At 36.1% G+C, this 27,725-nt stretch overlaps 2 protein-coding genes across 3 annotated transcripts in view; both read left to right on the top strand.

Moving 5' to 3' along the window:
- Nucleotides 1-641: 641 nt before the first annotated feature.
- On the top strand, nucleotides 642-4,971 carry FBXO43 (F-box protein 43). The gene is given in 7 exon segments (XM_032222373.1): nucleotides 642-1,838; nucleotides 1,840-1,969; nucleotides 1,972-2,013; nucleotides 2,016-2,109; nucleotides 2,950-3,052; nucleotides 4,168-4,353; nucleotides 4,723-4,971. Coding segments are annotated over 7 exon segments (2,001 nt in total).
- A 7,164-nt stretch (nucleotides 4,972-12,135) lies between these two features.
- Nucleotides 12,136-27,725, top strand: part of RGS22 (regulator of G protein signaling 22) — a 105,051-nt gene continuing 89,461 nt past the window's right edge. The window contains exons 1-5 of one of the 2 annotated variants that reach the window (XM_032222981.1): nucleotides 12,136-12,639; nucleotides 15,028-15,056; nucleotides 21,253-21,315; nucleotides 24,667-24,894; nucleotides 27,318-27,403. In XM_032222981.1, coding sequence (XP_032078872.1) covers nucleotides 12,615-12,639; nucleotides 15,028-15,056; nucleotides 21,253-21,315; nucleotides 24,667-24,894; nucleotides 27,318-27,403 — 431 coding nt within the window. In that variant the 5' untranslated portion in view covers nucleotides 12,136-12,614. The remainder of the gene's footprint in view (nucleotides 12,640-15,027; nucleotides 15,057-21,252; nucleotides 21,316-24,666; nucleotides 24,895-27,317; nucleotides 27,404-27,725) is intronic. The other variant, XM_032222983.1, reaches the window with a different exon arrangement.

The raw sequence follows: 27,725 nt of genomic DNA, 5'->3' as shown, positions 1-27,725 counted from the left end.
AAAACACAAAAATATCCTTCAACATGTTAAGTATAGCTTCTTTTACATAGAAATGCAACATTTAACTCAAGCATTTTAAAGTTATTTTTAATTAAAACATTACTATGCAAATTTTACATATGGTGAGCTATTCCAAGGAATAAAATTAAACCGTTAAGATCTAATTTTGCTAAAGTTTGATCTTCACTTTTTATCAGCTTCCAATTTATTCATGGATACAAATAAGAAATTACCAAGTTATTCCAGAGTTATTAAGGAAAACTGGATAGAAATTAATAAGCAAAACATAGCATGGTGCTTTTTCAAATAATAACTGATAATACCAAATACAGAACACAAATATCTTAATATAATCTAAAGCTGACACAAAGTGTGATGACTGAGTTCTTTAGTTAATGTATACCAAAGAATATTAAATTCTTAAATAACAGAATAACAGAGATGGAAGGGACTTTGCAGGTTTTCTAGACCAACCCCCTGCATAAGCAGGAAATCCTGTACTAGTACAGACAAAAAGCCTCTTTTTAAAAGCCTTAAAAGATAAATAAAATTGTAAATAAAATTATAAATCAATAAATTGATTTCTGATGTAAAATACTATTTTTTTTATTTTGCAGAGGATAATCAGTTCCAAACACAAGATGTCAGAAACCCATTCAATTCTATCTAATATTTTTAAAAGGGGTAGACTGACCTCTCCTGGAAATAGTGCAAGATACTGCAGTTTTAAAGATGCAAGTTCTCCTTCCATATTTCATGACAGTGGATATAATGAATCAATCAAGGACCCAAGTTTTTACTATACTGATGCAGAATGCAAAGGAGAACAAAATGAAACAGAATATTCTAAATATTTGCATTCTAGTAGCTTGTGCACTTCAGTTTTGTCTCCCATTAAACATAATGCTATTTTATCAGAAGGAAAGGATGCTAAGATACCTCGAGACCATTGTGAAACACCCAAAGTTGCTAAAAAAGACTCAACACTTCGCAGAAGGTTACTTGTGTCAAAAGCAGCATCTGTTGGTACATTGGGATGTTTTGAAAAGCAACTATCATCTCCAGCGAATAATAACAAAAAAACATGTTTATCTCATTTCCTTAGTTTTGATGAAAGGATATCAAAGCATGCTTTGGATTCTCCAAAAGAGAAAAGCTATAAGCCTTTGGCTACCAGTACGCTGAAAATTGAAGAATCTAATTCTGACTGTCAGAAACTGAGGTTTATGTTCTCCCAGCAAAGGACTTCTACAATAGATGATTCAAAACCTAAAGGCAGCTTGTCAGAACCAGGTGGTTTATCACCAATCCAGTCCAAATCCTTTACAATCACTCCTAATGTTTTAACTGACAGTACGCATATATATTTTAGTAATCAGAGTTCGGGGTTAATAAGAACTTCTCAACCTTCATTATCTACTGTAAGTGATGACAAATTTATCACACCCATCAACAATCTTGTTGAAAGATTTAATCTTAATATATCTGAAACAAATACACCATCTGTTAAAGAAATAAGTGACTTGAGTTTGCTAACTCCTGATACTAGTAGCTATAATTCACTTGGGTCTAATAAATCAGAAGATTCCTTTTCAGATCATGAGGGATCCTTCCAAGAATTACTTCAAAATCATAATGAATCTTCCAGGAATCTAAATTCTAAAAGAAAGGTAAAAAAACTACAGCGCTCAAGAAGATTATCCACTCTTTCAGAACGTGGGTCACAATCAGAAAAAGAGGACGATTACAATACCAATACTAATTCAAATCCCAAACAAAAATATGATTTTATCAATGAAGACAATGAATTAGTTTTTAAAGAAGATGAAAGTAAATGCGGTGGCTCCAAATTTTGGAAATCTCTCAAATACCCCGGCTTTGCAAGTCATTCATGAGATCTTTATGCAAACCAGAAATAAAAGAAAAGACAAAAAAGATCTGAAGAAACTTGATGGTGATAATTTATCTGTGTTAAATATATTGTTGCTCAACTAATTGGCAAGAAAATGGGAATAGAAAATTAGATATCTTAACAGAATTAAAAGACAGAGACTTAAAACATATTCTTGCTACTATTTTAGACATCTTGACTGTGGAAAGCTTATGCAGGTAAGAAATATATATTTGCAAAATTATAAACATTGGATGAGTGTCCCCAATATGGTTTACTTTTTTTATATAAACATAGCTACATTGAAATCACATAGACTAATAATAAACGTAGCTCTCTGAGTGCTTATAGTCATGTAGTCTAATTGCAGTATACAAAATGAATGTGCTTTGATTTGAAAATCTGTAAAATTTGTAGAAGCTAATAGCACCAACAAAACATTTAGGAAAAAAATTACAAAAATCAAATTTGAAGACATAGTTTGGTGTGGAATATTTGCTGCTATTGATTAAAAAACAGGTGGAAGGTGTTCCACTATGGTAAATGGAAACCTGAATAAGAACACTCCACTTTTCAACATCTTGTGGTAGTTTTCACTTGTATTCCAACTTTTATTTTTGCTTTGTGTTATGTAATTTCTGACATGGTAGTACTTTCATTAAATAAGGCTTGGAATTGGACAATTAATTATGTATGGAAAAGTATTTTCCATGTGTTTCATGTTAGGCTGAGGAATGAATTATGTCAATATCATATGTATTAATTGCACATATTAGGAATTGAATATTTAATACTAGCATTTGTTTCTCCATAGTAAATGGTGTGAATTGTTGAAAATGATTATTCTATGAATATTTCAATAATTTGATGAACATATATTGTTTTGATTCAGTTTGTTCTTAATCATAACCTCCAATGTAGTTCTGTCACTTGTCAGTAGATTAGGAACAGTGTATACTTGAATTATACACTTATACCTACAGTGTATTAGGAATGAAGCAATTCATTCAATTGTTGCATAATGTTGGAATGATACTGATAACAAATCTTTCTTTCAGTATGTGGAAAGTAAGCAAAAACTGGCAGGAAATTGTTGTACATGATAAGCATGCAAATCGGAGGCGTAAGTTGTATATAAAACAGCTAAGAGCAGATGCTAAGGTAACTTATAAATTACACAGTCACTTTGGAAAGTGAATTGAAAAGACATGGTTTGAACTTGAAGAAAAATTATAACATGACAAATATATATCATCTCAAGTACATGTCAGTATATTGCCGAACCTCTGAGTTAGTGGGATGTTAGTAACAATAAACCAGTTTGGAAGTTTATATTAGAAATTCTAGTTTGAACAGAACAATATTAGTATTGATAAAAGTGGATTTTGGCTGCATCTGTTGCATACTGGCCAGTATTGTTCTTGTTGTTAGCATGTGGCATGAGTATGACTAAAAAAGGTAACCTAGTTTACCCCTTCTCTATTTTACTAAAAAGTGTTATATGAAGGCCTTGATTGACAAAAGCTATATGTATGAGTTATGTCCACGGTTATGCCTAGTGTCAACCATATGATTTGATTATATGATTATATCTATTTTGTTAGATATAATTTAACAAAATTAATCTTAAAATACATATATTTGGTATGGTTAAACTCTAAACATCTAAGAAACATCTTTTTAAAAATTATTAAGATGAGGAACATTTATATATTTTTCTGATCATAAAATTGTAAAATATTTTGATAAATGTATACTTGTATGCATTTCTAATTTATTTCTCTGTTGGAAGTGATTTTTAAAAATTGCATTTAAACTGCACTGAGACATAGAATGCTATCATAGAAGATAACCTATCTGTTACACATAGGTTGAATGTGTTGAATTTGCTTTACATTATGCCCCTATCTGAACTGGAAGATTGAACGGATAGACATTAACATAGGCCAATGTGAAGATCAAAAGGTCTCTTCCTCTATCAACTCTGTAATCTAGAACAAACTTCTAAATGGTTGCCATCATGCTGAAATGCAAGGACAAATAATAAATATTTGGGCATGGAAAGTATTCAGTTTGGATATTAAATTTGAAGATCCCTACAGTATTGAAACTGAATTAATTAGAAAGTTTTTCATATAATTCTTACATTATTATAACTTATCAGACAAACAACATACAAGATATTTAAATGCATGATTGACATAAAATGGTAAATTGCTAATTAATTTTGGTTTTTATAAAAATAAATGATTTGTAGTATTGGGTCATTTTTAAAGGTTTGCCTATTGGACACAGAAAATGCTGCTAGTAAATTTATGGTGACTAGATTTGCACTACGACCAGTCCAGGCTCAAGCAAAAGCTGTGGTATTACAAATGCACTCATCATGCAATGAATCTTTGACACCAATACGGTATAGCCCTAATCTTCAATCAAGGAGCAAGCGAGAAGCATATATAAAGGTAGGTAACTGCAATTATCTACTTTAGAATAAAACACAAACCAGTCTCCACAATATAATTTGACATAGTCTCTGCTGAATTATGCAAGCAAAGATAAAAATATTGGTGGGTGTTGGAGAACATTATTTAAGTGATGAACATATTATTTAATGAACTTGAGACTATTGTTAATATTACTGAAAAAGTGATAACTGTTGCCATTAACCTTGTCTCTTGCCCTAATATCTTTTCAAGTATAATGAAGTGTTTTTACTTTTTGTTTAGAAATATAGTGAGCATTCTGCTCCTAAAATATATAATGTGGGAATAAATTAGTGGCTCTATGAAAATGTATGCATACAATATCTAAACTTTGTTTTCCTGATGTAGGTTGCGCAAACCCTTTTCAGTGATGAAGCTTTAAAACCCTGTCCAAGATGTCAGTTTCCTGCTAAATATCAGTCCTTTAAAAAACGTGGACTCTGTAGCCGGGAAGATTGTGCATTTGATTTTTGTGTTTTATGTCTATGTGCCTTCCATGGGTCTAAAGATTGTAGCAGTTTATCTTCTATGCGGCAAAGTAAAAAAGATGCTCTTCCGGGAAGTGCAAAAAGCAAGAGAAATTTAAAACGACTCTAAGCTTCTTGGAGTGAAGAGAACCAAGTGTGTCATCCCCTATCCCTAAATTTTCTTTTTTATATATAGGTAACACTTTTTAATAATTATGTATTTTGAAAGTATTACTTTTGACCATGAATCAAGTCAATAATTTAAATCTTTGTATCAATATTCTAAATATAAATTTTGATACATTTTTGAAAAAAAGATGTGAAAAAATTTTAAACTCTTGTATTGGTGTTTGCTACTTTGCCAGACACACTCATGAGATTTCAATAAAGTACTTTCAACATAATTTGAATACGTCTTGCAATCTTGCTTTAGAATTTTACTCTTGTCATTATAAAACAAGAATTACTATCCTGATGTGTACTATTTTTTACATTTTAATAGCTATTTCTAAATATATTACAATGATAACACAACATTTAAGTCATAGCTAGTAGTAATTGATTAATTGAGAAAACTAAGACGGATTGGACTTATTACATGCATGAGAGACCCCAGGAATTACAAGGACTGTACGCTACACTAAGAAGTTGAAAAAAAAACCTTCTAAAAGAAAACAGTGACAAACCACTTCTGTAGGACTTGCCATGGACTTCCTCATTTACTATAGATATGTGGAATCAAGCTTCTATAGTAGTGATGGTTAACCTTTTCATAGCTACCAGCCAAAGCGTGTGTGCACCCATAATGCAATGCATGCGCGACACCCCCCTGCCCCAACGCATGCACGTGTGACTCCCATGTGCGCCCTGTGCACCCTGTGATCCCTGCACATATGTGCACGACCCCCTGTGCTCCCACTGTGCATGTGAGTGCATCTCCCACATGTGCCCTGCCCAGCACGCATACACAACAGAGACCTGAAAACCAGCTGGCCAGCAGGCGCGCACGCATGTGCAGCGGAGTTGAGTTAGGGTGACAGTTTGCATGTGTGCAGAGAGGCCTCTGTGTGCCACCTGCGGCACGCATGCCACAGGTTCACCATCATGGTTCTATAGCATAGAAGTCGTATATTTTCAAACATATTCATTCCAAATATTATTATTTACTTTTATGGTATCTAATATTTTAAATGCTATACACAGCAATTGAAAAATAAGTTTATGTTTAGCAGACAGGATACAAAAATAAAAGGCAGAATAAAAAGAGAAAAAAGGAATTTCAGATACTAGAATCTGAAGTTACACACTCTTGCCAATCGTCTGAACTGAACAGGTGAGCCTCTCTGCCTCTGAGTATGCAAATGACTCAGCAGCCTCTAGTCCTCTGGTTGATGGATGAGGCCAGAGCATAACCACCTTCATTTTGTAGTTTCAGAGCAACTGGAGCCAAGTGATCGAACCTCAGAAATCAAAACCAAGGCAATCTGGAGAACATGCTAATATATTTCAAGATAATCACATAGAATAAACAAAATAATTCTTACCACAGAACTATTTTCTTCCCAATCTATGTTCATAACAAATGGCTCTTATAATAAGGAACAGAAATTGTATATATCTCCTTTTTATTTTTATGGGTTCTAAAATATTATGTTCTGTATATGAAAGATCCTGAGCAGAAAAATATATGGCAGCATGTAATAGATTTTGACTTCAAACATCATATTTGGAAACACAATAACTTGCATTGTATGCTGTTTAAATTCATAATTAAACATCTCCAATAGTTGAGATTGAGATCCTATATAGATTATATTTTCCATTCATCTTCCTCTTATAGGGTAAGTTTGATTGTTTATTAAACAAATTTAAGTAGCTGCCCAATTCACACATAGGTGACTCTGGGCAGCCTACAGTTAGAATTGTCCTTCCATGATAAGAGCCTTCTCTCATTCAATACTGGAAATGGAAAGAAACCATCAGCAGAACTCTGCTAAAGGTTTTATATATTTTTAATATATACAGTGTTTCAAATGCTTGAGGAAACTTCAAAAGCCTATATAGTGGTACCTTGGTACTCATTGTTAATTGGTTCCGAAGATGCAATGAGTACCAAACAATTTTCCCCAAAAGGAACAGTGTAGTGAGTCATAAGGCTGCCGATACCAACAACTTCTGGCTTGTGCATCGAGTACCAAACAAATGATATTGGGACAAAATTTTCACATTATTACATGCGTTGAGTACCAAATTTGATGAGTTTCAAAGCAACTGAGTACCAAGGTACCACTGTATTTCCTATTACAAAAAAATTACCCAAAAAAGTAAGCATTCTAATTTTTCTTCAGGAATGGAGCATATAAACTGGATTAATATAGCCATTTCTTGACTGCTTTAAGATCCATGGTAATAGTTCTATTCAGGGACTATACACTTTGTATTTTAATTTTTTTAATTTTTGTTTTATGATGTACAGTACGCTGCCCAGAGTCACTTATTGAGATCCTATCAGATTGTACTAAAACAGTTTGTCATTGAATGTTTTACAATTATTGTCTTAACATGTGAATATTAAACCATGTTTTGATATAATAGAAATTAAAACATTAACTAAGCATATTACTTGGTTTATCATGTCATGCGATTGCACAAAAAGCAGCAATTTGGGAGCAATTTGGAGCTAAAGCTGTTTATAGTGATAATACCGTGTCTGTGATTGCTGGAGCAGCAGCAAAATCTTAAACCTCACAATAGGAGGCTTTTCTTATGATTTTGTCAGCCCAATGTTCCAACATAAATTGCTCAGAAATGAATGCATAGTATTTATCTTTGCATAGTCATGGAACAGGGATGCAGTTTAACTTATTGAGGGCATGGTAATGAATATTACAGGGCTTCAGTTTCTAAATGGATTCTTCTGGCAACACCAACATGTCAAGTGAACTATAAAATGTGATATAATTTGTGGGATGATTTGCCAGGCTTACATTTGGGTAATGGCCGGCATGTGCCAATGATGTTTTTGTAACGCTATCTGCCTTTTTCAAGCAGTGGAGGGACAGATGCTTGTGTTGTAAATATGTAACATCTCATGGGCTCAGCCAACTTTTACTAGGTTCCAACTATATGCTTTTTTATGCCAGATAAGCATTCCAAGGGATATATGTAAAAAACATGATTGGCTTGGTTCAGATTTGTTGTTGTTGCATTATGTGTTCTACATGCCCCAAATCAACTCAGCATATTGTTCAAGCTAAACCATAAACATATGTTAGTAATTTTTAATGAAACTTCTGAATATAAATGTGACCCCAGTCTATTTCCTTAATGCTAACTTGCCCAATTGTTGTGTCTATCATATTTCAATTGACAATATGCACTATATAGCCCTAACGAAACAAAGCACAGTATTTAATCCAAAGACTGGTTTGCTAGTTGTATTTTTACCCATATGCAATTGCTTCATCTTCTAGATCAAGCTAACAATCTCGTAAACCATATATGAATGTAGATGAACCCATGACTTAGTGATAGGGCATTGCATGCTGAAGTTGTTAGTTTTAATTTGAATGACAACTCAGTTGTTAAATAAAAGGGTTGCTAAATGAAAAATCCCATAATCATGTTTACGATTTTACCTAGGATAGTGTGTAGTAACTGTCTGTGATGGTGAAAATGTGGCTGAGAGAGAGAGACGCTGTGAAGTTTGTAAATGTGGGCACTGGTCACAAAGGTATTTTTTCATCACTGTTATAACTGGGATTGGTTGCTAAATGATACAGTTGCTACCCTACCTTTGACTCCTATCAACAATTAGATTGCAATATTCTAGATTAGTTGCAACTTGGATAGTTTAAGTGGCCCATGAAGAACAAAAATGGTCCATTCCATATACAACTAAGCTCTGCTTCAACAAGACTTCTTCATCAAGACCTTTTTCCAACTGGAAATCCACCAAAATGGCTCCATTTGGCATATTGAGCTGAGATATACAAATTCATCCTGATTTCATAGCTGAAATCTCAGCATTCAGGTTGAGGACAATCCAGGAGGACACCTAGAATGCATATCTGAATCGTGAAAGCTGAATCTTGAATTCCTAATCTGCCTGATTGACAACTGGAGGATCTCTGTTTTATCTATGATTAAGCTTCAATTTGTTCGCCCTCCTATAAGCAGGCTGGACACATGCAACAATCAAATTAAATGAATAACATAAATATGGGATAAAAAGAACAAGCAAAATAAAGAATCCCTTCCAAAAAGGTTTTGTCACAGCATGGAAATATCTTGGTTCCAGTTGCTTATGCTTTTCCATGACTAGAATGAAATTAATTATAACTGAATCCATGCCATATGAATTCAAGTGATATAAACCAGACAACAAAACACCCACACTCTCCCTCTGAGTACTTTAAGCTGCTGCCAGAAGATCTTGTGAGAAACTGAGGGCATTTTTTCATTGTTGAATTTGGATCTTCAGGGAAGCCTGTGCTGAGAGGCATGTAGGAGGGTTTGCAATAAATAGGCTCAGAGAACCAAATATCTTTTACTCCCCTGATGTTTGATATCTGACACTCTACAGCGTAGCCCTGTGAGTTTCTCTTTTGAGATATGCTGGATTTCACCAGTAGGGGACATCAAAGATTCATTTTCAGAAATATACCTATTTTTAATCTTGTACTAAGGTCTATTCATGGCAATTGTAAACTCAGCATCATAGATTCATATTCCAGTTCTTCCTGCCAACTATATTCAGTGTGTATTTAATATTTAAAATATGTTTTCTTTGGCTATCAGTTACAACTTACTGCTCAGAGAAGTCTTGGTTTATTTCAATGAGATCATGTAAAGACCTGAAAGCAAGAGGATGGAAATTGGATGTTTAGGACTAGAATGACCTTGGTCTCTGTAACTGCCAAACATCTGTCTGAAACAAAAGGATCAGCATATATAGAAGGGCATTTGTTAGATATAAAAATATTCAACCAGGACTCTGTTCTTGGCTTGTTTATGTTATAATCCTGGGAAGACTAGGATGGCTTAATCAGGGGTATTCCTACTTTAGTTTCCAGAATTCCATGAATCATATTCCCGAATTAGTGGTTGTTCTTCTCCAAGTAGTTATCTATCTATCTATCTATCTATCTATCTATCTATCTATCTATCTATCTATCTTTCTTTCTTTCTTTCTTTCTTTCTTTCTATCTATCTATCTATCTATCTATTTATCTGGAGAAGAACCACTAATTCAGGGATATATTTATATATATTAAATGTTACAATTATGTTACAATGCAGATGAAAACCAATAAAAGAAAAAAAGTGCTAAAAGAAAAGAATAGAAAAAATAAAAAAGAAACAATAATGATATAGTAAAGAAAAAGAAAAGAAATATATAAAGAAGTAACTTCCCCTTCCTCACAATTATAAGCAATTGTAGTAATTTATCGCCTTCTCCTAAAATACAACACACGTTCTCTTTTCCCCATAACTTATCTCTTTATCCATAAACAAATCTGTAAAACATTATTTCAGTCAGCAGAAGCCCATTAAGGTTTAGCAGAGATAGCAACACATCTTTTTTAAACATGATCAATAAAACAACTTTATAGTCCTTTACTTTTAACAATCTTAGTCTTTAATCCCTTCAAATGATGTCCAAGAACTTGACTTCTTTTCCTGTTTCTTTGTCAATTCCTACAAATCAGTTTCTAGTTTAGTTTTAACAAAACTAAATCAATATAATCACTCTTCTGGCTTGTTATTTATGTTTTTTTTACAGGAAATTATTAAGACATCTGCATGTATCATTTGTATATTCAATATATCCTCTTCTCCCAGATCATTCTTTTAGCTTGTAATTTGTAAATCCACATTCAAATCAATTTCAGTCTGGTAGAACCTCTTCCTCTTACACAACATCATTTATACACAGTCTATATTGGCAAACATTTCTAAAATTAATTTGAGTCCATTGTTCATAAATATCTTTCAATATATCCAATGTAAAGTATTTTGCTCCATTCTTTTAGCAAATTGCGTTTAAGTACTTATTTAATTATAATCTTCAGTTTCTTCCTGTTTCCTCTGATGTCCAACTTTGAAAGTCTTATCCTATCATTTTTCTCAGAATTCAAAACTTCAACCATTTGGAAGGAATCTTACAAATAATTTCAAAATCTTCTTTCAAATTGATATGGATCCTCAGACAATTTCTAACTTTTTCAAAACAACACTATGCTCACCCTTTTTCGATTTATTCCCTGAAACAAGATTTCTCTAAGTCCTTAAAATCTTATTTACAACTTTTTTGTCCCACCAATGTCTATATATGTATGCAACATATGATATATATTTCACAGTACATAATTATATAAGTGTATCCTACTCATTTTCCTTACTAACTGATGAGAAACACAACCTCTCTACTACTGAAGGTAATGCATTGCCTGACTAGCAATCATTTGTAGTTTTTTCTATCCGAATTGGCCTCATCTTCTTTTAAAGCTACCAAAATCTGCCACTATGACTTCATTTCTCACTCTGTCATCATTGTCCACCAAAAATCTCTGTAGAAGTCAGATGATATTTCTTGTAATTTAAATAATCATCCTCATGCATATAGGAATCTCTGGCAATGAAAAATCTGAAACGTCTATGTTTGGAAAAATGTCTATGTAGGTGTCCACCATGTGTGTTTGTCTGTGTGTGTGTGCGTGTAACATACCAGTTGTATAGAACTTTAAATGGGAAATAATGAAAATAACAAGTGAAACAATTCATTCATAGAATGGAAGTGTATGACTGGCCCAAAGGTAGCCATTCATCTGAATCCCCTGGACTAACCTAAAAGGTTGTTGTTAAACATTGATAGGAGGGAACCTTGCCAGATAAACGCAGGTTAAGAATTCCACCCAGTATAATCGTCACCAAGGCAGCCGCATTAGCTATTGCCAAATGCATCACAATAAAAATGGCCTATGTTGAAAATAAGATTCATAGATTTCACTTCATCTTTGATCCAACTATCCAAATTGCATCTGGTGGGAACTACAAACACGTCGTTCGGTACTTTCTCCATCCGATTGATAGACCAGGCTTCATGACTATCCGAGCTCCCGGAGAAACGAGGGGTCGGGGAAGGGCTGCGGAAACTTGTAAAAGTGAATCGGTCCCTGGCCAATGTGGAGGGGAGGGAGGAAAGAGAGAGAGGGCGTCAGCTTTGGCCGGCAGGGCGAAAGCAACTTTACTCGCCCGAGATCGCCGGAAGGGAAGGAGAGCATAAACCGCATCTTCCGTTCATTCTTAGCTTCTTGGAAAAACTACCAGCGGGGAGAAGTTCTCCTGATTGTTTCAAGTTGGCGATTGTCGCTTCTCTCCGCCTCGTTTCATCCGGCTGGGTAGTGTGGTGGAGAAAAGCCTCTGCTCTCTCCCGCTAACGACCAATGTTCGTGTCCTTGGGGTCAATGACTGCCCTCGTCTCCCTCCCGCATTGTCACCCGCAGCTCCATAGCAACCTAACTAGCTTCGCTGTGAGACCGCACAAACCAGGCTGAGGGCCAAAGCGCAAACTCTTGGCAAGCCCTTTGCGCTCAAAATTCGGCTTGGAAGTTCGCCGCAGGCAGCCTCTTCAGCGGCCCCAGCGGAGGAGTGTTGTTCTTTCCCCTTTCCCCCCCGCGCCTGCCGGAGAAGAATGAGGCTTTAACTCGAACCCGGGGGCGGGGGGAACAACAGGGCTTCTGCAGAAGAGCCCGGGCGCGCGTCCGCACCATGCGAGAGAAGAAGCTCACTACTGGTAGGTGCCAGAACAGAGAGGCTGCCCGGGGCTTCCTCACCGTGATCCAGAGAGGGTGGGAAAGAAGCGGACGCTGGAAAATGCCAGTTCTCTCCCCCCCCCTCCGTTCCTCCCAGCGTTGTCCCACTGTTCTAAGGAAAGGCACGGTCAGAAAGGAGAGTAATCAAATGTTTTCTGGACAACACCTATCATTTGTGAACAATGAAAACACAGAAATCCCGATCTGCTCTTCCAAAAGCACCGCTCAGTTTAATCTTGGGGTTTCTTTCCACCTTTGCAATTCGTCTATAAAATTAAAAGTGACCCCCCCTCAAACCATTCCTCTTTTCATGAATAATATTCAATTATTGCTAAATGGTAAAATCTCCAAATTAGGCGTGCTTGACTGCAGTTTTCTCAGCAGCTGTAAGGTTTGTCATTGGCTTTTTGCAAGAAGATTCCCCCTCCCAAGATTCCCCCCCCCACACAAGCCTATAAGCCCTGGGATCCTGTGCTGGTCTTCTGCTGAAGTAGTAACCCTGCTCAGCTTTGTCCGGGTCAGTTAAGATTGGCTACTGTGTTAACGTATTATTTTCTTTTGACCCCCGAAATAAGCGCTTGGCCTTTTTGGGGGGAGGTCTTATTGTTTTTGAGGTACAGGAGGCAGTGAGCATGGTCACCTCATGGCTGCTGCTGTGTTGCAATATTTTCAGGGAGGGCTTATTTTAGTGCATGCGCTCAAAAGCCCGACTGGGCTTATTATCCGGAGAGGTCTTATTTTCGGGGAAACAGGGTACTTGATGATCCAATGTTGGCAAATGGTTGTATAAATGCAGAATTGGGTTCCCAGCAAAAGATCTTAAGGAAACAAAAGAACACAATCTAACTAAGAATGAAGTAGCTGTCATTGAAATAAATGAAAGCTTAACTCTGGTTAATTTTCAGTTGAGCTGTTGCACCCAGATTAAATACTTTTTAACATGAATATGCCATTTTTATAAACGGGATTTGGTTTCCATTATATATATATATATATATATATATATATATATATATATATAGATAGATAGATAGATAGATAGATAGATAGATAGATAGATAGATAGATGATAGATGATAGATAGATAGATAGATAGATAGATAGATAGATAGATAGAATGGAAACCAAATCCCGTTTATAAAAATGGCATATTCATGTTAAAAAGTATTTAATCTGGGTGCAACAGCCCAACTGAAAATTAACCAGAGTTAAGCTTTCATTTATTTCAATGAGAGCTACTTCATTCTTAGTTAGATTGTGTTCTTTTGTTTCCTGTTTTGTTTCTATATATATATGGACCACTGAGCCATGACACAGGTCCCCATATTGACATAGGGATAAAAGTGAGGAATCTGCTTTCTATCATTCCTGCTTTCTTCACATTAGTGATATTATAGAGAATTATTGTTCAGCAACCTACAGAAAACAGCAGATGATACCTCATCACCAACCAAAGGTTTCTAGATCCAAGTTTGTTGTTTTTCTCTTCTGAATCATTTAATTCTCAGAAGTACTTCTGATATTTGCTTAGGAATTTAACTGAATGAACTAAAAATCTATTACTTTCAGTGAAAGCTAATTCAGCAAGCCATAATGAATGTTCATGGACACTTCATTCTGAAACACCAATTTAGTATGACACAGCAGTTATTTCTCTGACATTTGTCTTACAAAACTAGAATTTAGAAAATGAGATATTTTTAAAATATTCAAACTTACTATAGGATTGCCAGGAGACTTAGAGAAATAATCAGAATTCTTCTTGTTCTTCTTTCTACATATGTTAAAGCTTCTTATCATAACCTTTAAAATATGTAGAAATTGGTAGATGAAATGTTTTATCAACCTAGTAATAACTTGCTAAGAACTGCCCAACAAGCTTTTTTATGCAGGAAAGGAACCATTTAAAAATTGGCTTTCTCCTTGCTTAATGGCAAACATACACATTATAAACATGTTGAAAATATCCTATATGTTGGCATGAATATTTTAAAATGAATGGACCCCATAAAGAGATCTGTCTCCCAAAATTCTTCACTATTCTACTTGCTTGCATTTAACAAGCAAATAAAATAGTGTTTTTACAAGGAAGGAACTCTTTGGGTGTATGATTTATTTGGTTATTGCTGTTTCTAGTTGTGTGAACAGGAACTTACAATCGGTGTATTGATCTTGGGGGTGGCAGCTTATGATTACTGTACAGCTATTCTGCTTTTACTGATAACTGATTTTGCCATAACTGATAATTGGCTACTAATAAAACAACCAAGAATTTGTTTTTCTGAATAACTTTAATAACTTCATAATTGGTCCAGAGAACTTTCATTATTAGATCTACATTATTAATACTATTTTTGTTTATGTTTCAGTGCCTCCCTCCATAAGAGAAAATGAATTTGTAAGTAAACTGTTTTCCTTGTCTCATTGCAAATTGTTGAACATAGTAATTTAATTCTCTAGTATTTGACACATTTTCAGATAGATAGCTATGCTGACAATGTGTTTCTCCCAAAAATAAGACAGGGTCTTATTTTCTTTTGACCACCAAAATAAGCACTTGGCCTTATTTTTGGGGAAGTCTTATTATTTTTGAGGTGCAGGAGGTGATAAGTGTGGTCACCTCATGGCTGCTGCTGTGTTGCAATATTTTCAGGGAGGGCTTATTTTCAGGGGAGAGCTTATTTTTAGGGCATGCGCTCAAAAGCACGATTAGGCTTATTATCCAGGGAGATCTTATTTTCGGGGAAACAGGGTAGAGTATAACTGACATTTAAATCTCCCCTGCCCTCTATTTATGTTTACCTAGTCATTTACAACAACCAATCCCTAGTATCTTACATGCATTTTTTTGCAGAGAGAAGAGTCTTAAATGTGATATGATCTTGATTCTATCTCTTTATTTATGCAACCATGTTATTATGCAACTTTGTTATTGATGGCAGAACATTAAATATTTTGAATCAGAAATTAGTTCCACCGAATCAAATGCTTTTCGTTCCACAGTAACTGTGAATATTATCGAAGACATACATACATAATAATTTGAAAAGGAATGCAATGGGAGCATTAATTTAGAAAGTTTAGAGCCCTCCCTCCAAAATCTTCCCTCTTACTTCAAACATCCTTTGCAGGAGGAATGAGATACATGGAGCATTGATTCTCAATCTTGGCAACTGTAAGATGTGTTGACTTCAACTCTCAGAAGTTCCAATCCAGCAGGCTGGCTGGAGAATTCTGGGAAGTGGTCCACACATGTTAAAGATATCAAGATTGAGAAATATTGATATGCAACCTCTTCTTCCATAGGTAAGTTGCAGGACAAAGCATCATCTTCCTGCCTGAATGGCCGTTTTCCATCTGCACCTTTCCAATTCTTTCACAGATTCTGATAGAGGAAGAATAGGGAGAGCCAAGTTGGGCCTTTAAAGAAAGGAATAGCTTCAGAGAGAGGAACGTGGCTTTCCTTCCCTAAAGGCCTTGTCCTTTTCATAATTCAGCCTGCCAGATGCTCTAAAACCTCTGTTTAGAAGTCAAATTAAACAGGAAGTTATAAACAAAACAGGAAAGAATTAAGTGCATTGATATCTCAGGCCCTTTCCCCATTAAGCAGTGGATAGTGCTCTTTGCCCATTGTTGGGTCAAAAAAAAGCTATACAATTGCTGATCCATAAACTTGTATTGCCTCTGTCACTTGTGTTCCTGGTCCCTGCCAGTCACCGGATTGGCCTTCAAGGTACAAAGTCTAAAAGGTGTGACACAATTTGAGGCTATTCTCAGAATAGGAGGAAAAGCTCTGTTTTAATAACAGTACAGCTTAGGCCAGTGATGGTGAATCTTTTCGGCACCAAGTGCCAAAAAGGGTGTGCGCGCCCCAGAAGAGAAGCTGCCTAGTGGGCATGCGTGCACCGGGAAATGAACTTCCAATTTCTGGTGCACGCATGCGCATTGGCAAGCTTGTCTTCTGGTTACTGGTGCACCTGCATGCACACTGATCAGCTGCCAGATGTGCATGTGCACAATGGAAACCAGCTCTACGGGTTTCTGGCACTGCTGAACGCCCCAAAAACAGCTGATTGTCATGTGCACACGCGTGCCAGAAACCCTGAAGAGGAACGGGCGACACCATACGTGCCAGCCAACATGGCTCCACGTGCCACTTTGGGCATGTGTGCCATAAGTTTGCCATCTTGGGTATAGGCCAACGTGAACTCAGCTCACTTTAAGGACAGAGAAAGGCAATGTCATAGGGGCACAGCAGAAAGACAGAGATGGTTTGATGCAGATGGGGATATTATTTTGGTGAAGCCCAACGTGCCTTTTCAGAACTGAAGTATGGTCAGAGGTGAAGAAGCTTCTTGGATGAGAAGTCAAATGTCTTCAAAGAAAAAACAAAGTCCAGTTGCCTTTTAAAAAGGCACTTTTGGGACAACCACGAACTGGATGTCTAAGAATCTCCATAGATATTTTGGTGAAACGCACCAATTGAAACTTCACTGCCTGCCCTATCATCTCATCCCCACCCAAGAATCTGCTTCTTTTTGCTCTGAAAAAGTATATGTTATATAGGACCAAATAATTTGACCCCATTTCTAGAACAATTTTAGTTCAGTTTGGCTCTGCCTAAGTGAGTCAATCTGGAATTGAAGAAAAAATGTGCTGAATTGTCAAAGTAGGTGAATTACTTGATGATAAATCAGCACACAACTTTCTGGCAGAGATTTGCTTTCTAGCTGGCAGCCAAGTTAAGATTTATACATGATCATCAGGATACTAAGGGCGAGAAAATCCATTTTGTGGAATAACATATATTTGTTACTGTACAATACCATCCATCCCTTACAAGAAGTTAAGAACAAGAAAAGGCTTAATATATTTTACATGTAATTTTAAACATAAAAGTGGAAAGTTTTAGGCAGTAGTATTGCTGTAATATCATATGGTCACAAAAATATTGTTTTAATTATCTGAAGTTATACTCCTTTTATCTGTTCCAATAAGTTAAAAATATATCAACAATTTTACTTAAACCAATAGTGCATCTTCTAAGAGCAGGTAGAGTGCTATATACAAAATAGTGGGGAAACAGAAATAGTAAATAAGTGCTTCTCTGAATGTTTGGGACAACAAACAGCTCTGCTAAATCTAATAATGTTCAAGAAAGGACAAGAATATTGAAAAACTGAGAATCTAATGGTAGAGCAACATATAGCCACATAAACAGATAGAGGATTACAGCCTAAGATTTATATGCACAAATGGATTACAGATAGTCCTTGATTTATGTCAAATTGGGTCCAAAATTTCTGTTGCTAAGCAAGACAATTGTCAAATGAGTTGGCCCCACATTACATTTTTTGCAACAGTTGTTAAGTGAATTAAGTGAAATCAGTTCTTAAATTAGTAACGTGGTTGTTAAGTGAATCTGGCTTCCCCATTGACTTCACTTGTCAGAAGTTTGCGAAAGCTGGTCATGTGACCCCAGGACACTGCAACCATTATAAATATATGCCAGTTGCCAAGCGTCTGGATTCTGATCATGTGGCTATGGCAATTGGGATGCGGTGGCTCAGTGGCTAAGACACTGAGCTTGTCGATCAGAAAGGTCAGCAGTTCAGTGGTTCGAATCCCTAGTTCCGCGTAACAGAGTGAGCTCCCATTACTTGTCCCAGCTTCTGTCAACCTAGCAGTTCGAAAGCAAGTAAAAAATGCAAGTAGAAAAACAGGGACCATCTTTGGTGGGAAGGTACCAGCTTTCCGTGCGCTTTCGGCGTTTAGTCATGCCAGCCACATGACTACGGAGACATCTTCGGGCAGCACTGGCTCTTCGGCTTTAAAATGGAGATGAGCACCACCCACTAGAGTTGGGAACGACCAGCACATATGTGCAAGGGGAATCTTTACCTCTACCTATCGCAATACTGCAAAAGTTGTAAGTGTGAAAAGCAGTCATTAGTCACTTTTTTCAGTGCTGTTGTAACTTCAAACAGTCACTCAATGAATAGTTGAATATGTCTCACAGACTGATTAAATAGGTCTCTCCAGGATGCTGGCTGCAGAATTCTGGGAATTGAAGTCCATACAACCTACAGTAGCCAAGGATGAGAACTATTGCCTAGTGGAATATGTCTTATAAGCAAGAAATATCTTTTCATAATCAAAAACTGTAGAGTGGAATCAATGCTTAGGTTGTGCTAATGTCTTACTTTAGATGTACATATGAAGAGTACATAGGCTTTTTCCCTGAAGAAGAAAACTAAAGGACCTTGGGGTAGGACCAGCAATGAAAAACATCTGCTCCTTGATTGCATTGAGTTATCTACATGTATAATTGCTATAGCCCCCCCCCGCTTTTTTCAGATTTCCCTCTCTTCACACATTCATAGCGCTACTACTGTCTGAACAACAGGATTTCTTTCTTTAATGGAAAAGGTATCTAACTCACCAAAACTGCTGTTGACACTACACCACATATGCATAGCACCAATATGGACAGTTTGCACATTCAGCAAAGCTGGGGAAGATCTCCTGCTGCAAAAATCCAAACATCCACTAGATGACAGCAACTGGTTTATAATTTCTATTTACCGCCATCAATTGATTATCTAGGTTTTTGAAGCTCAGATTCCTATGTAATAAGTCTGCATTTTAAACAACATTCATTATTCAGTGAATGTTGAATAGTCAATTGTTATTCAATCAGGATTTTCATAAAGTTTAAAATGTTAAGAATAAATATTTGGTTGTTAGATGTCTGTGGAGATTGTCAGTCATCCAGGTCATGATTGTCCCAAAGGTGCTTTTTCAACAGGCAACTGGACTTTCTGATTTTTCATTTGAAGACGTTTCGCTTCTCATCCAAGAAGCTTCTTCAGCTCAAGAGAAGCGAAACGTCTCGAAAGGAAAAATCAGAAATTCCAGTTGCCTCTTGAAAAAGCACCTTTGGGACATTTGGCTGCTCACTCATTGTGTTAAGTATGAAATGTAGATTTCCCCCCCCCTGTCTTGGGATTTATCCTAACACTTGAGGTTTGCTTTCCTAAAATTTACATTATTCTGACGCTAGTACTATTACAAAGGGAATAATAAAAGTAGATATTAAATATTAAAATGGGAATGCAAATATAATTCTTGTAGAAATTATAAGGGTTTTTAAAAGATTAAAAATAAAATTACAAACCTCTTCTGAAAAAAATCTTGCCAAGAAAACTTCAGGAATTTTTCCAGGCACTTACCAGGAGTTAGTATTGACTCAAAGGCACATGCACACCCACACAGTTTTGAAAGTCATATGAATAATGTCATACAATTGAAAAGGTTCACAGTTGGTATTTTCAATAACATAGATGTCTGCATATTTTCTCCCGCTTCAAATTCCCTAAATAATAAGGGATTTGTTTTCTATTGGTTTCTTGGGCCAGTAAAGCCATTAACATTCTTTTTTGTCATAACCCGTCATTTACACTGCTGTCATCAGCCCACTGTGACTGATGAAATGTGAAATATGCTATAGGACACAGTAATCTGTTTTTAATAACATTTTTAACACAAAGTCAGTGGGAGGTTTCTAATTCATTTGAAGGGTGCTGCTGCACCCTCCCCATTAATTTTGGAGGTTTGCTAAGATTTGTCTTTTTCCAAATCACTACCTAATGCAAAAGAACTTGATTTGCATTGAAGATGTTAGAGTCACGTTGAGGAAGGGTGGCTGTTGCATCTAAATCTAATCTTAAGTGTCCTTAAATTGATTACCAAATTGAAAATGGAAAGCTGAACAGGTAGAGTTCATAAAGTTACAAAACCAATGTATCCCAAAGCATAAAACTTATGGGGAATGTAGCGGAAGCTGCCAATAAAGGAGAAGAATCCAAATATATTACCACTCCAGATGTTTTGATGTTCAGCTCCCTTCATTCCCCAGCCAACATAGTCAACCTGGGGGCACAGCTGGATATAATATAATGGAATAGAATCTTGCTATGATAAAGATTGCAATATCTTTCATTGGAAGAGTAATGATTTACTTTCACTGGAATTAGGCTGAAGGGTCTGGCTTGAGAATGATTCTTCTGCTAGTCCATTGGGAAACTACAATTGGTTAGTGATGGTTATTTGTAAATGGATCAGGCAACAAATGATAGAGAAGACCTTGGCCTGAGGCCCCAGTCAGCTGAAGAATTTACCAATTTAGCTTGTATTATTAATTAGTCTGGTAATGCTCATATAGGTAGACCATAATCTGACCTGATGTGGACCAGAATCAGAGCCACGGTGGTGCAGTAGTTAGAGTGCAGTCCTGCAGGCTACTTCTGCTGACTGCCGGCTGCCTGCAATTTGGCAGTTCAAATCTCACCAGACTCAAAGTTGACTCAGCCTTCCATCCTTCCGAGGTGGGTAAAATGAGGACCCAGATTGTTGGGGGAAATATGCTGACTCTGTAAACTGCTTAGAGAGGGCTATAAAGCACTGTGAAGCGGTATATAAGTTGTATTGCTATTCTGCAGGAATGCTGGAAATTCTTAACCACTTCTACAATAAGAAGAATTGTCCTTATTCTACCACATCACATCCCCCCCCCCTTTTCTCTGTTCTCACAGGAAGAGTTTTTAGCAACTGACAATATACTTGTAGACTTCTTCAATGAATTTTTGGGTCTCCCAGTAAGTATGACACATATTGCTCCAACATTCCTTATAGTTAACCCAATAAAATTGATTGACTAGATTGTTACTATATAGACTTACACTGTATATACAATATATGACTCATGCAAGATATTCTGGCTTACTTACCCAATCCCTCTTGCTTTGTCTCAAATCCTAAACTGTGTTCCCAAAGTAGTACATACATTAGAAGCTTTACAGAAAACTCCCTCAGGAGAACGTTGTAATTATCTCATGCTGGAAACCTCAGCAAATGTCTTAAGGCAACAGTGGTGCAATGAATGGAAAGGCCAAAACAGAAAGAAGCTGAGAATTCTTGACCTGTTCATCACTAGCTTTTCTCAGTTTGTTCTATTCAACTTGGTTACGGAGTGTCTGATATGTCCAGTTTTATTTTGCTGCAGCTCTTCATAGAAATTATTCAGGGTAATGCTAATGGAAACCTGATTACAGTTTGGTTCCCAGACATAAAAAATTGGTATATGGGCAAATGGTTAAAGTAAAAAAATATATGATGCTATTAATTGTTCACTTTACTACAAGAAAATATTTCAATAAAAGAAATGTTTTTAACGTATTACTATGTTGGAAATCATCCTGCAAATTGGCACTTTTGTTTCATGCAGCCAGCCAATGGATTGTCTACTGCTAAGTTACAGAAGTACCTTTTAAATAGTTCTTTGTTCTGAATTATATCAAATGGATATAATGACTTGGATTCTTTTTTGAGAACTTCAATACAAACTGACCAAATCCACATATCTTTGGCTAATGTGCTGATTGGAACCATTACCATTGAGATTTCTCCACTCAGAAATTATCATTTTCATTTTAATATATCCCCCATTCATTTTGCAAATGTGAAGTGTCTCTCTCTGTGTGTACATCTTAAATTGTAAATATATATTTAATATATGCATATAATTAGCAATAAAATGTGTTGATTATATCTTTCTTTAAAACCTGATGCAGATTAGTCCAGGCACTACATGGAAAGAAACATGGGTAAAACTGATGAGACAGAACAAACCTAATATAAAACATTTTGTGGTTGGATCAGATCACCATGTAAATAGCAGAGAGTAGACCTTTTCAGGGACCGCACAATGATTCTGTAATATAATACAAGTCTTCCCCCCTCCCCTGACAAAAAATATATCTGGTCACCATGCTGTCTCAAAGAAGAATGGAATGCCTACTTGCTGATTTTCTAATTGTTATAGAAATCAGAATTATTGCTCCTGTTCTTGATGGTTTTGTCATTTTGTGTATCTCTCTGACCTCTCTCAAGAAGAAGAGCAGCATTGAAATAAATTAATGAATAGATAAATAGATAAGTAATATGAAATAATACCATAGTATGCTTTCTTCAGTCTAGTGCCCTTCAGGTGCCTAGGACTCTCACTTCCACAATCCATGATCATTGATCATTAGCTGCATTTAGTTGGGACTTGTTGTCAAAGCAATTGCATGGACCCAAATTTGAGGAATGATCTTAGCATACCTCCAAGTGGGTTTAAAATGTTTTTGCATTGCTATTTGATTAAATGTAATTTGACTCCTCATACACAGATTAGAGATAGAGGGCTCATTGCTCAAATAAGGTACCCTAATTTTTTACTGCACTTCAGTGATTTGGTCGTTTTGCACACTTTGCTTCTGCTTCTTAACAATCTTATTATCTACAAGTGGAATGAATCTGAATGAATCCTAATCATGACACATGTTGTGGTAGAGCTTTCACTATGTGTTCTAGCAAATATGTGCTGGGATCATGTTTGACTAAATCAGAAGACAGTTGGTAATTCATGATTATTGTATACACGTTTATAATATATTGCTTATTTTATCCACTTGCATGAGATACCACATGATTTTTTAAAATCATACTATAAGAAGTCTGTGTATATAAGGAGTGGGTTTTACCAACAAAGATTTCCCTGCGTCTTCCTATGTTGATTGCAGGTGATTGCAGTTTGCCTCCACTGGAAGAACTGGATTCGACTGGTCAGCATATGTTCAGAGCTCTGAGATGTCAAATGTGACACCTCCCATGCTCCGAGCTTCTTTGCATATGTAGGATCTAGTTCAGAAAAGTGAAGTCACTTGTTGGACTGAGACATGTGCCTTTGATTAACTTAGTAGTTTGGCCTAGGCTTATTGGCGAAGACTATTAGTTCTTTCATTCCATCCTTTTATATACATTATAATTGATTGGTAGTCAAGCATCCAAGATGACAATACAGTTTATATTTAAAACATTGTTATTGGCATCTGTTTTATTACATTAGAAGATCCAGATGTTTTCAATTTAATTAATTGGACTGCATTTTGGAAAATGGGTCTTTGGGCTCCATTGCCAGAGTTGAAATTAAAAATAGATACAAGTGATTAATTAATGTTATCCTTGGTTAGTTTTCTATATAAATAACACATAACTAAAATTATCTAGCATCTGTTAAAATAGTTCCAGATTGTAGAATTTACATGCTTTGTTCACATATTCTCATAAACTAGCATATCTCCAATGATTTGGAATTAAAAGTTTATTCTTTTTGTTATTTTAATTTGTATTCCCTCCAAATTAAATAAAAACAGAAACTTTGGCCTGACGTTAGTACATTGCATATTTTTCCCCCAAGAAATGTTAGCAATCACAAATTTATGATACTTATGAATAATAACTTTGTTATCTCAAGGCCAATTCAACAAAGAAAGAAGGAGCTACTTCAGGCAGCTAATTTAAGCACTCAGGAAAAGGCAGGAAATTGATTGTTACTTCTTATCACTGTTTTATTTTCTTGCCAAGAAGAATCCATGAGCCTTTTCCTCTATCAGACAGCACAACGTTGTCGATTAGCCCTGAATGCTCAGAGGATAGCGGTAAATTCTACCATTTGGGGAAGTTTCATCAGTTTTTAAAATGTACGTATAGGCGCATTTTCTGTAAGCTCCAGGAATGCTAAAAGGTTACGGTCATATTTCCTCTTTTTATGAAAGAACACATCAATTACTGCAGAATGGGTTAAGTGGTAGGAGGTTGAATGGTCGTAAACTATAAATATGCATTAATTTCTCTGTGCCTCTAATTCAGTACTGAATTAACTGATATGTTAATTTTTTTATAGGCAGAAGTCGCTGTTCTAGAAAGTTAGAAAAACAAAGCCCTGGGTTATAAAAGTATAATCAAGAGGGGGAAACCCTCTAAAATTAAACTATCAGATAGTTTAAGAGGAATACAGGCAGAATTTGGGGCCCTCAGTTTATTTGTACAATGCATGGTTAGATTATATTCCTTCAGTGTTGTGCTAATTCTGAATCCTAATCTTTCACTTTTCACGTTTATAGACATTTGCGGAACCAGTTCAATATAATCCCGATTTTGGAATATTTGAAGTTGCTAGTGATGTCCCACAGTGCATGGAAAACCAGCTAAAACAGATGCTTCGGGAACAGAAACCTCGAAATCCCATTTATGATGTTACAAGGCAGACAAAGATACAAGCCCCTTTTTCTAAAGATAGTAACACTCCCCCTTCCCCGGCCTTCAGTTTTAATCTAAATTATTCAACCATGGTAAGAATGAATTGGTGTTATTATTGTGCCTTTAAGAAGCATTCATGGAAATATGATATACAACCAACTCTGAAATCTTGTATTAATCGGGGTTCCACATTTAATCAATCAGATTGAGGTTAATAGCAGTTAGACTTATATACCGCTTCATAGGGCTTTCAGCCCTCTCTAAGCGGTTTACAGAGTCAGCATATTGCCCCCAACAATCCGGGTCCTCATTTTACTCACCTCGGAAGGATGGAAGGCTGAGTCAACCCTGAGCCGGTGAGATTTGAACAGCCGAACTGCAGGACTGCAGTCAGGTGAAGTAGCCTGCAGTGCTGCATTTAACCACTGCGCCACCTCGGCTCTTAAAACCTTTTGATCCTGCAATGATTCCTCTGGTTATACCAGGTGTTTAAAAAGTTGCTAAGTTTCAAAGGCATTGACTTTCCTAGAAGTATATCTCCTTCAAAAGGAGTAATTAAAACTTAATCCACATTCATAGTCACTCTGAGAAGAAAGTTGTATGGAATATCAGTGAATTAGGATCCATTCCCATTTCCATCCCGACTTCTGTGAGTAAATCTGAAAGTCTGAGTTTATATGTGTGCCCATAAAATCTGATATAAGCTTTGATGATGTCATGTATTGTGATATCCTTGATGCAGATTATATATTTTGGGTAATTTGCACTATACTGTTGTCGAATATGTGACATTGTCTGGTCCTATATATATATAATTGTATATTGTTTTTAAAGATCCCGTCATCCTTAGAATCTGCACTCATATGGAGAGACAGCCATTAATAAATGGTGTGCACAAAGTTAAATCCAACCATTTGGAATTCTAGTTTCAATTACTTTTAAAATAGTTAGGGAAATATGTACCTGTGACATGAGCCATTTCAAACTCCAAATGGGACAGAGGTGGGTTGCTATTTTTTTTACTACCAGTTCGGGCACGCTCCTGCGCGTGCTTGTGTGCATGTACGACTACTACTGGTTCGCCCAATCTGGGCCGAACTGGCAGCAACCCACCTCTGAAATGGGATGATGTGACGATTGAAAACTGAAACCAAAACATTTGTACATCATTGCCAAAAGGCTATTTGTGGGGGTGGTGAGTGGGGAGGGGTTGTTCAAGCGTGGAAGTAGAAAATAAATCCACTTATTATGACTTTCCTTCCCTCCATTCAAACCTTCACACATATATAGATTTCACTATCTAAACGAGAGTGGACTTCAGAATTTGCAGCCTGCAATATTGGCTGGAGAGAGGAAATCAACACTTCTGAAAGACACCAATATTGAACAACACTGAGCTAAACAATTATCACTGCATTTTTCAGCTTTCAATGTCTTGGATCCGCAGTTCCCAGCATTCTCAGCTAATCTGGTCAAATCATTGCTAGACATTTTGTAAACTGTAGTTGCAATACATTTGACAACACAGATTTGGGAATATTGAACTATAACAACAAAAATATTTATAGTGCAATCCTAAATGAAGAGTAATGAATACAATATAGGATTCAATATAGTTTTCCTTTAAAAATTGACATCTTGGAAACTTTCCACTAATATGAGAGATATGACTTTGGCCTGTCTTATTTTCTCATGGATACGGAGACAAAAGCATGGAATTTGTTTTGAGCATAAATAATTACAAATTTATTTGATTACATCCAGAAATACTGGCTAAAGTAAAGAAGCCTTTCCAGAAACCATTATCAGTAAGCCACAAAAGGAGAGGCAACTTCTACCAAGAAAGGAACAATTTTATGCTACTCTATCAAAATGCATTTTATGGCAGTAGCAGAATGTTTATGTCACAGGATGCCAGAGGATACCATTCTAGTACAATTCTATAAAAATGAATTGTAAGAAATAGATCTTTTTTCTGATTTCATCCTTTGCTCAGGGAGCAGTATTTTGCTCAGGGAATGAATCCTGACAAGCGATCTTTCTTTCTGTGGGATTCTTGATGCTCTCTGACCTTGGTTGTTTTCTTGCAGACATTTCATTACCCAACTAAGGAATATCATCAGGGCTAGATGGTTTTCCTTAATTGGGAAACATCAGCAAGAAGAGAGCACCAAGCACCCCTGAGCTACAAATTTTCTCTTCTATAGGCACGCACATAGGTATCAAATGCTTCAGACAGCATACAAATGTGATGAATTTGCATTTAGGCAAGCTTCAGTCAAAGAATAAGTATTTTTTTCTGCAGGAAAAAAAGCCTACCAGTTTCAGAGACAAACCTCCAATAAACACAGCTTGATAAAAGTAGCACTGATGATGTTATGTAGTTGGGTAATGAAATACCTAGTGTGTATGTTTCTAGGATCCACTGAGCTCCTATGAAGTGTTTGGAAATTGTTGGATTATACAATTAATAATACAGCAAATAAAATTTAAAGAATATATTTTATTTTGTTAGAGTCTGAACCGAGAACAAGCTATTGAATGGATAAAAAAGAATAGATTTCCAGCATTTTTAGAGAGTGATTGCTACTTTGAATACAGGTAATTTGACTTCTAATTAGTTTATCTCAAAAACATCAACAAAAACTGGATTGTTTTGGCCACACAAATTTTTTTTAACCTAATTTGGTAAGTGTATCAATCTTTCTGCTATTCTTAAAAGTGCAAATATTGGCAGCCTTTAAGGAAGACATAATATAATCCTTTTCTTACAGAGAAAATGTTATTGGCATCTTTGTGCCCCGTTTCCCCCCCCCCCCCCGGCCCTAAAGATGCAATTTAGTGGTGAGAAAAAAAAGATCCTGCGCTTAAGCAGGAAAAACCAAATGCATATATACAGAATAGGTGGCACTTGGCTCAATAG

Source organism: Thamnophis elegans, chromosome 8 (genome assembly GCF_009769535.1).
Source record: "Thamnophis elegans isolate rThaEle1 chromosome 8, rThaEle1.pri, whole genome shotgun sequence".
NCBI classification, from domain to species: domain Eukaryota; kingdom Metazoa; phylum Chordata; class Lepidosauria; order Squamata; family Colubridae; genus Thamnophis; species Thamnophis elegans.
Note: the sequence above shows the minus strand (reverse complement) of the source record. Positions and strands in the feature narration are given on the sequence as shown.